At 30.3% G+C, this 11,123-nt stretch overlaps 1 protein-coding gene across 1 annotated transcript; it reads right to left on the bottom strand.

Annotated features, from left to right (window-relative positions):
* Positions 1-10,398: 10,398 nt before the first annotated feature.
* Positions 10,399-10,975, bottom strand: LOC121129474 (cuticle protein 7-like). The gene has a single exon (XM_040725198.2). The coding sequence runs from the start codon at positions 10,916-10,918 to the stop codon at positions 10,544-10,546; it is 375 nt and encodes a 124-aa protein (XP_040581132.2). The 5' UTR covers positions 10,919-10,975; the 3' UTR covers positions 10,399-10,543.
* Positions 10,976-11,123: the final 148 nt, after the last annotated feature.

The following is an 11,123-nucleotide window of genomic DNA, read 5'->3' as shown; positions in this document are numbered from 1 at the left end:
CAATGATTAAGATGAAGATGTAAATTATTTCTGTCCGAATATTCTATACCGGTCTGAACCCGTTATGATTTATTGTGGACCATCCTAATTCGGGCCTCTAAAGAAGTTTGATCTGTATCTGTCTCACAAAAAAATGGTCTCATTCAAAATTCAGTCTTGACAACTTCTATAAATGAGTTGTTAATGACGTCATTTGTTTTCAAAATTTTGAACATGGATACCATAACACATTCATATGGTCTTAAATGTGTTGCATAAATCATATTTGTACAACACATAAATCAGTATAGGAGGGGAAATAGGTTCTTAGATTTAAAATAATTTTTTTGTCTGTATATTGTGACCATAAAATTGGTCCATGATTTGAAACTATGAAGTTTGGGTAAATGGTCTGAGATTACGATCTGCTCGAAGAATTGGTCTAAATTGGTGTAGGAAAAATTATGTAGGACTTAAACGAAAACAAAATTATGCCATACACCGAGTTTCATCATTAGTAAACTCTAAAATAAATGTTGACCCAGTGAATGTGATTTAAGTAACAATTTGAAAAGTACACGCCTAACCTTTTTACGTGGGCTCTTACAAGGCAAATAATCTAGGGCAACGGAATATAAGGTCATTCGAATATATTTGATATATGAATTATGATATACACTTTGCTTTGATATATGAAATAATGAAAAAAAAACGACTTGGAGACTTGCAGAGGAGTCAACCTTTCTGCACTGACATGAGAAGCCGCAGTGGAGCCTCAGGACAGAATACTGACAAGTCTACTAAAACTTCTCGATAAACGAGCAAACCTATCATGGAAATCTACATACTATATCAAATTTGGACTTCTTTCTGTAGTTCCATTCTCAGAAAATCTCAAAATGGAGAGTGTACTGTCCAATAAATTATATCTAATTTCGAATCTTGTCTGCTTGAAGCTAAGGAAGCTTCCAAATCACCGAAACACCTTCGATGCGCTGGTAACTCGTGCACTCTCTGCTAGCTGTACCTGTCAAAATAAATAAAGAAAGTTGAAAAAATTATTTATACAATGATTAAATTATTAATAAAGGTTTAGTTTTCCCAAGCAAATTTTCATCCAGCCTTGGAGACGTCCTTCAAGATCGAACCAACACTTCTGCTCAAACTACTCTGTCAGAAGTTATGAAAAAACATCAACCACATTCAGTCAATCACCTAAGCATCCAAATATAATTTCTCGAACCGATTCTGTGTCAGTATTCGGGTATTTCAAAGAAGAGAGATTCAAGGATTTTCATTGCTGGTACCTTCTGTTGTCGAGTCGACGATCACAAAAATGAACAACACAAAAGGGTTCTTAACAAAAATATAAAAAAAAAAGTACATCTTTGGAACGACATTGACCGATCAGATCTACTTGGAAAGCTTCGATCAATGAAAAACTCGCTCTCAATTTGTCCTTGATAAATCATATAAAAGAAGGCTAGAGTTTGAGAAATAAGCAGAACCATCGAACGAAAGAAGGAGAGCGAAAGCAGCTTATTTCAATTAAAAATAAGCTTTCTCTAAAAAAAACTAATCTTAAATAATTTATTTACTGTATTAATAAAAACTTAAGTGTTTGTTGTTTTTGTTTTTAATTTGGAATCCAAATTTGAAATTTGCATGATTTTCGGGCAAAAATGAAATAAAAAAAGGTTTTCGGGGTTAGCTCTATGCTCGGCGAAAAGTACTCTTATTAATGTGTTCACGTGATGTATTTGCCGGAATTAGCGCCTTCAGACCACTTGCTGGCGTCAAAACATCATTACTGACATTTTTCAAACAAAAAAAAAACTTTCACATGTTAACTAAATCTCAAAAGTTGAGCTTTTCCTGGAAAGTGAATGTTACAAAAACAACAACAGTTTTTTAAAAACATATTCTGAATAATCACCAAAAAAAAATCACAAGTTTTCATATAAATCCACAATGTTTGACATTCCCGTGATAATCAATAAAGATATCTTTTAATATGAAAATAATATATGTACAAAAAATAAAACATAAATGCAGTAATGACAGAACACGAATCAAATGCAAACTGGGAAGGAATTTAGGGGCAGTTCTTATAATAACCAGACATAGAAAAGGGGATACCCATCAAACATTTAAAAAATTACAGGTATTTGTTCATTAAAGTAAGGAGTGCAACATTATGTACTCCAGAGCTTATACGTCACGAAAATCATGGGTGTGGTTCATGTGTCATTCATAGACAAACTAACAACTATAATCAAATCACCATGAAAAGGACTTCCCTCATTCAATGTTTCTTGAGTGCATTCTTGATCTATAACTAGATTCTCTTTAGAATTGTAATGGGAAAAAATATTTTGATGGCCATTGGAACGAACTTTTCAAATGACGGAGAGCACATAATGCCTCAAAAAAAACCTCCAGTTCAGTTTGGGTAACTGTATGTTACCACAGTTTTCCATAGTACAAGTACCGTCATATTTAATAAACCAACTATGACATCGATTTTTGAGTCATCTGTATAAACGTTGAGGAACTGTGAACTAATCGTTCCTGTTTGCTTCTATTTAAAAGTCAAAAATTATGGCAATTTTTCACTAAAGTTCTCTTTATTGATGTTATTTTAAATATTTAAAATAGATTTTAACTCTTCCTTCATGAGCCTATATTTATTTATAAGCCCAGATTATTCAAATAACATCTTCTTTTCTCCAAATATGGGTTGTATTGCTCGTCCGTTTATGCTTTGTTTTATAGGTTTTACATTGAGCAAGACTTCTCATAGATCGAAAGGGAGTAGATTTTATTACAACTACAAACAAAACAAAATTGTTACCCTGTTTTCTTTTCATCTGAATCTTATTTCAAAATTAGGAAGTGCCCATATTCCTGCTCCCGTAAGTCAAAAACGATTCCACATAGGCTTTACGTATTCATTTAGTATATAGTGGTCTTAAAGCACGCTAAGATCTTATCATTTTATTAATATAAAATAAAGGCTTTTTGCCTTTCTGATAGTGTAATCAAATGCGTTTTCCCATTCAATCTTCAGAGGTGACTAAATCAAGATACATGTAAGCTTACCCATTCTATTTTTACCATTTGCATACAGTATTTTTACTAGATCCATTTGTTTGTTCAATCATCAACGTCGAACGTAAAAAACAAGTACTGAAATAGTAGAAAGGATATCGAACCGGTTCTAGAAAGATATATTCATAAGTCAATCATTTTCTGTATCGGATCTTCCACTAATGAACAAAAATCCATGACACCTTTTGTCAAAAACACAAACAGCTCTGATGTAGCAGAAGACTTAGCACAATTTATTATTGATCACCGATGAGATTATTGTCTCTTGATGCAAATATAATGGCAGGAATTCCTCTGATGACGATCATTCATTATACTCTGAATCTAACAAAGACTTGGATGGAACGCAATAGCGTAATATATAACGCGCTCGGAAAAAAATATTCTTTTTAAACTCAATGTGCGTAGGTTCGTGCACCGTTTGTTTATACTTAACGTTTTGGACTTAAAAGAAGATTCCTTGGTCAGATATATGTCATAATATAAAATTTACTTATACGTAATCAATGGAAATTAAACCAATTAAATTAATTAAAAAGAAAGAAGGACGTACACAACAAAATATATCTGTGGTTATCCGTCTTTCATTAGTTCACACACTTGTGATTACTTTATACTGAGAATTTCTATCTTCAGGAATTAAACAATAATGATAATAGTTTTGGTAGATAAGAAGCACTTTTTAGGTTGGAACTTCTTGAGCATACCGATCTTCTATTCATTATTTCAATATATCTCTCTCTGCAAATAAACTTGAAACTCAACGCCAATCTAAAATTAGGGGATATAGTTTATCTATTTATGACTCAAATAAGAGAATGATATAGCATTCGGTATATAGAGATTTTTAATAAAATAATGAGTTAATGGCAAATGAAATCCCAGAAATAATTTTAAGAGAAGACAAATTAGCCAAAAGATACTTATTTTAATTTTATGAAAATGATATGAAATAATAGGCAGATAATACTTTAAGAGTGTCAATATTTATAAAAATCAATTTTTTAGATCAGATATAGGAGAAAAAAGATATGGTTGACTTTAAAGCCTCAGTTGGAGATATAATTAGGGAACTTAATAGATTGATATACTATTGCTTATTTTGGATGAAGTACAGAGTGGTTACCAAGTTACGAACCTCGAGAAATTTATATGGTAGAATATCGAATAAGAGAACATGTTTCTTTTGCTAACAATCACTAAATACATCCCAAAAATTTTGTTCCAGTGTACTCATATAGTTTGTAAAATGTACCAAGTCATTGACATTAATTTTTTCCACTATACATTGAGTCTTTAGCTTAAAAGATTTTTCATATTTTTATACCAGGCCAAATCAAGAGGAAATATATTACATTACTGCAAAGGTACCATTTATGATATTTAATTTTAGATGCACAAGAGTCCCGCTGCCTCAGGATTTACTGTAAGATTGCCTTTAATATGTGCATATATTGAAATTTGTGTATGTTTTTATAAAAAACATGGAAACAACGTTATACTAACATACAAAAGATTGAAGAAAGAAATAATTATCTGGGGGCTTCAAAAATCATGTAAATGTTATTCTTTGAATGCTACTTTGACCATTATATAAAATAGTCGAAGTCTTTTCAAAGAACAAATACCTTAAAAGGATTATTTTTTCTTCTGAATATTTAATTAGGAGTAGTGTTGTCTCGATCCTTATTTATGACCAGAGACATCCGTCCCTTCCAATTCAGTCTCAGTTCAGTTCAGTTATTCATATCACTCCTAAAACTTATAAAATTATGATCTCGATGACGCCACTGAACTTAATTTTTTTTTTTTTATTTAGTTCTAGTAATGACAGTTCAAAGTACGACAAATCCCAATGACTGATGGGAATTGTCCTAAGACTGAACTGGACCAAATAAATAAAAACTGATTATACACCAATTAAAAGTATTGCTTATGAAAATTAAACAAGCCTCACCTAATAATTATAAATCAAAGATACAAATATTTTTTGTTTTGTAATCTGGAAGTCTATCCCAAAAATAATAGATTATTATATTAAGAAGATTGCCACATATTTGTTAGATTTAGATTAATTTAAATCACGCTAAATTTTCAGTTTATTTGTTGATTGAATTGAAATAAATATATTAAATTTATTTTCTAAAATTATCCCCTTTCTTTTTTTTCTCCGCTCGCCCCAATTAAAAATCCTAGTAACAGCCAAGGATGTTCCATGTGTAAGACAACGAGTATATATTTACACCTTTTAAAAGTTTCCAAATATAATTTAAAAAAGCAATAATATAAAATACCATTGTTTGACTCTTAAGATAATTTAACATTTAACAATACCGGAATGTATAAAAAGTGGGAGTTGTAACCATAGGTAAATTATAATACTTGTTGTTCAATAAGTAATTTTATAGGTTTTTAAATTACGTTGTTTTAAAAAATCAAGATATTCTTCATTTATAATGAGTTTATTCATATTTTCACACAGCCAAAAAAGTACCATGAAAATACAAACCAGAAATCAAAATGAAGTTATGCAATTTTCCTCTTAAGATTTTGCTATTATTAAAACCTCTATAATTGTTACACACGGAGGTGTTGCTAGATTTCATTATTGGGGGGAGAGGGCTTATCCCATCGTTTGCTTATAAAAATATTTATTTTATGTAATTATATATTAGCAGAGTGTGCCCGCGTTGCAACGGTGAATTCAGGGAAGTAAAAACAAAAAATGAAGGTAGAGGAAAAGATACAAAGAGAGGATGTAAAAAAAAGGGGGAAGAGAAGAGACAGAGAGAGATAGAAGAAAGAAGAAAGTAGAGGTTTTAGAAATGCCTCTTAATGACCTCAGAGACCCAAAAAATATTATAGCAACATGCTTATTTTTTTTAATCCTTTATTTGGTAAATTTCAGACTGATATGATCAACCATTTTGTATTCCATGTGTGATAATACCAAAAACTGAGTATAAATGTTTAGATGTTATGATTTTAATTTTCTAGGAGAAAAGTTTGGAATTTGTTATGACAGGATTTTTTGTTTTTTATTCATCCAAACCTGAAGAAAAGTAAAAAAAAAAAACTTTCAATCGTCCAAGAAAAGGTCTTCGATATACCCAGTTTGATTTGAAAATCTGTAAAATCTTTTCAGGATTTGTTTCTATTAATTATTGTAGATTAGTTGTATATAATTCAACAGTATATCAACAACATTTCTCTAGTTTCCCTCAAGTTATGAATACTGCACTGTCCTCCTTTTAGAAATATATTCTTGCATAAGTAAAAAGGAATGGCTCACGTGTGTATTCAGTTCAAAAGGTATTTACATCTTTTCTATACATTCCCTAGTGCAATTAACAACTCCCTTGCTTATCATATGACTACTATTTAATACACCTACAACTGCTGGAAAAAGTAATAGGATGTTAAGAAAGTCTGCAAGCCAAGATGTTGCTACAAAAGTATCTTTGTTTGGCTACCTACATTGGCATATCCGGTCAAATCCTGTATTCATATAAGTATATTTGCCAAAAATGCAAATGTTCCAAGGCCATCAATTTAGACTTAAAGATAAAGTCCTAAAAATACCACATAATAAAAAAATAAAATCATTAAAATGCTGATTTTCATTGTCAAGAGTCAGTGAACAATATATTATTTAACTAAATTCAGGCATTCTGCAAACTTGGACCTTATCTCAAAATTACACGTAATATCTTCTCATAATTATAATGTAAAATTATGGGGTCCTTTGTAATGTTATTTTAGTATATCAAGATGTTAATGTAGATAATAAATCCAGGTTTTAGGTCATGCCATGATTATTTTATCAACTTGAACTTTAAAAAATAATAAATCAAAGTTCACAAAATTCAACACATGAGATTAAAGCTCAAATTATCAAACCATCTTCCTTTATGGCATATTCAATCATTATCTTACAAATAACTCTTAATATATATTTAAGTTTTGTTCAACTTTTTCGTTAGTCTAAATTTATTAATTAAAAGAAAGTTTCATAATTTACAAAATAATGATGTTAATTCTTTAATATTAATGAGCATCTTTCATAATTGGATAATCTTTCAAATTATTTAATTTGTATGTTTCATTAAAACCATTCTCTATTATGTTTGACATCCATCTCCCAAAAGAGATTTAATTTGGTCATTTATAGCTAAAAATTTATATCTCTTTGTTCCTTTATATTTTTATAAAAAAGGAAATTAGAGAAAAGGAACAAAATTTCTTCATATTTTATAGAAACACCTATTTTTTTATACATAGTTAATAAAATCTAACTTTAATTTGCTCAAAAGCGTCTGGTGGTTTATTTATGAATAATTTTGAACTAAATTTATGAGATATATCAGTAAAAATATATATTTAAAACATAAAGAAGAAGACAAACAAGAATCACTAATGCTATTCCTTTTCTCAGGTATTCAAACCAGTACATGTATGTTCATATACGCTACAATAGCCAGATCAATATAAATAGGAGGAATGGAAAAAATAAGTATCATACAACGTCTACAATTATGGAGAAAGCCTTATATATATGTTCATAATGATTCAGTTTCTGTTATTTCAGAAAAAGAATCACTTTCATCCTTTGGAAAATTGTCCATACATATGTAAACAAACTTGGATCGTTTGAAGAATCATTATTTTAGTGCAGGTCTAAAATGTTTTTTATACCTTATTTAAAACTTAATTTAGAAGCAGTAGCAATACGTATAATACCAATGTTGAATTCTTAGAAAATGGTAAAATGTAATGGACTCAAATTCTTCCTCGATCCTCGAGCGTGGATTAATCTCCCGATTTTAGCGACACATAAAGATGATCACACATTTTTCAATGCACTCCATGAATCATTTTAATAAGTAAAGTAACACAAACATCTATAAAGTATAAATGTACTTTGGTCGCGTTTGCACAATCAAAAGATAAAAGATGAAACTTTACGGTTCTTCTGTGTAAGACTGTTTCAGAATTTTTTATTTCAGGTTGTTTTTTAGTTTATTTTTCATTCATTGAAATATGAAAATAACTTTCGATTGTTCGAAAAAGGTACTTGATAGTGGCGTTTTGATTTGAAAATCTGTAAAATATCGAAAAATATGATTTTTTTATATTGTTCTTTTAAAATTAATGAGTTGAATCAAGATACAAAATTTCTTTCTATTAGGTATAAAACAATATTTTTATATTTCAACAATATGTCAACATCATTTTTTGTTATCATTTTTGTACAACATCATAAAATTATATAATAAAAAATGAATTATTCAATTCAAAAGGAACTGAACAACAAAAGAAATAAGCGCGTAGTAGTTTATTGAACCAAAGTTTAACAATACATTTAAATTTAGTAAATATGTTAAATTAAAAAAATATAACTTGTTTTTTCTTTACATTAACTTTCTCAGTCGATATTTCTGACCAATATAATGTAGTCAGAAGGAATTTAAACAAGAGATGGCAATAGAGCTGGAGGGGCACCATATGCTGGAGGAGGAGGTGGAGGAAGCTTAGTCACAACGTCAGCAACAAATTCATTGTCTCCTTCAACAGTGTAGGAAACAGTCATGATTTTGCTATCTACACGCAATGCCTTGTATTGACCAGCGACAGTTCCATCCTTAGCTTCTTCTTTGGCACTAAATTCGTTTTCAGATTCGACATCCAGAACAGCGTAGTTGTACGTATATAGTGGGATTGGAGCAAATGGTGGAGGTGGAGAGGCTGGAGCATCATAGCCTGACGGATGTTTTTCTCCATATGCGCAAGTAATGATTGTATAAATAAGAATAGTGTGTGAACACTTTTTTGGTGTTGAGTTGAATGGGGATAACACCTATTTCAACATGATGGCAATTTGTTATATTTCACCTAGTTTTATATTGGTTCCAATTTTACATACATTCTCAAGAGATTGATTGGTTTATTTAAACATTATACTGGTTATTCATCTTTTTCCAGATAATATTTTTTACCAAAAAGTTTCTTAGATGATGTATAATCATGGAGCTCTTTCATACTGAATGCTCATTTATATATTATTTTTGATTTTGCCAATCAATGTTGCATAAATCTAACATATTCAAATAAAGTTATTTAAGAGGCATATTACTATCTTTATACAAAAGTGTTTCATGAAGTACAACAATTTATATTTTGAATAACAAGGAAAATTGATTCCCAAGTCCTACAAATGTCTTATATAATTATTAAAAAGTATTGTAGAATGTTGATCCCCATTAATTGGAAAATGTTTACAACGAAGCCATCATGAATATTGTTTAAATTAGTTAACTGATGGTAGTTTTATTCTTATTTGTAAGGAAGGAAATATTGCCGAATCATCAAAATCCTAGTAAATCAACATAAATTAATTGGGATCCAACGAAATATTATTTCTTTCAGGGTCCTTATATTATGCCAATGGGATATGGTATCAAAAGCCCTATAATAATCATTGGACTGGGGTCATTTTATTTAAGTAATTTAACATTTAATCATCTAAATAAAATCCCTTTTGACATTATTTGAGGTACAATTTTTTCAAATAAAGGAAAAGTCACTTTTTTTTTGAAAAAATTTGTAATTTTCAAAACTTTGAGGCTGTTAAGGCTTCATCTAAATATTGTTTAATTTGGTCAACCTTTACTAATTGTATTTTTTTATCAAAAGGAACGGATTTCTACCCGACGACTCGGACATTTTAACAAAATAAAAAATGAGAAACTTCCTAATGTATATGTTGCAGTTCTGATGTGTCAGTGGTAATCAGTTAATTATTTATCACTAATCCTTTCTCTTCTTAGGGGTAATAATTTTATGAAACGATCTATCAGCTGCATAGTAAAACAAATGACCTTCTTGTAGAAACCTCTTTGTAAAACAATAAAAAAATCATTGCCAAAATCACATAGAATATATTTCTTACAAAATTCAAAATTAAATCCCTGGAGGTCGTTATGAGTATTGTTTTTTGGCATTACAGTTTATTGCCTACAATATTTCATATTCTGACAGATAACCCTCAATTAGGTTGATTTTTTCCCTCAGAGCTTTTTTCTCCTAATTTATCCCAATCACAACACATCAAATCTACAGTTTTAAACTGCATTTTTTTCATTTAGATTGAGCATTACAATGGGGAATAAAGGTATTCTGAACTTTATAGTTCGAAATCGTTTTTTGCTAAACCTTTAATGTAATCATTTTTTCTTTACAACACCATAAAAATAGATTTTAGAACAAAGGTAAACTTTTCATATCATAAATAAATGAACAACAAAACAATTATGCACATAGTAGTTTATTGAACCAAAGTTTAACAATACATCTAAATTTAGTCGATAAATTACAATTAAGATATGATTTGTGTTTTCTTTATTTTAACTTTATTAATCGATTTTGCTGATAAAATAATGTAGTCAGAAGGAATTTAAACATAAGAGGGCAATGGAGCTGGAGGGGCACCATATGCTGGAGGAGGAGGTGGAGGAAGCTCGGTCACAACGTCGGCAACAAATCCACTGTCTCCTTCTACAGTGTAGGAAACAGTCATGATTTTGCCATCAGCACGCAAAACCTTGTATTGTCCAGAGACAGCTCCATGCTTAGCTTCTTCTTCAGCGCTGAAGTCGTTTCCAGATTCGGCATCAAGAACAGCGTAGTTGTAGGCATATGGTGGGATTGGAGCAGGTGGTGGAGGAGGAGGAGGTGGTAGGGGAGGGGCTGGAGCACCATAGCCTGCTGGAGGTTGATCTCCATATGCACATGCAATGAGGGCGAAAATAAGAATTACTTTTAAACACATTTTTGTTGTGGATGTGAATGGGTCTAACGCCTATTTGAATATGCTGGCAATTTGTGGAAACTCTTTTATTTTTATAGTGGTTCTCATACACTTACATATTGAAGTAATTGATTTGGTTGATGTAACAACATACTGGTTTTTCTTTTTTACTCTAATCTTACTTACCACAATGTTTCTTAGATGCAACATAATGTATATTCATGGT

This window comes from Lepeophtheirus salmonis, chromosome 14, assembly GCF_016086655.4.
Source record: "Lepeophtheirus salmonis chromosome 14, UVic_Lsal_1.4, whole genome shotgun sequence".
In the NCBI taxonomy this organism is placed as follows: Eukaryota; Metazoa; Arthropoda; class Copepoda; order Siphonostomatoida; family Caligidae; genus Lepeophtheirus; species Lepeophtheirus salmonis.
Note: the sequence above shows the minus strand (reverse complement) of the source record. Positions and strands in the feature narration are given on the sequence as shown.

Coding starts and splice junctions, on each gene's coding strand:
- LOC121129474 (XM_040725198.2), bottom strand. CDS start 10,918: ATGTGTTTAAAAGTAATTCTTATTTTCGCCCTCATTGCATGTGCATAT.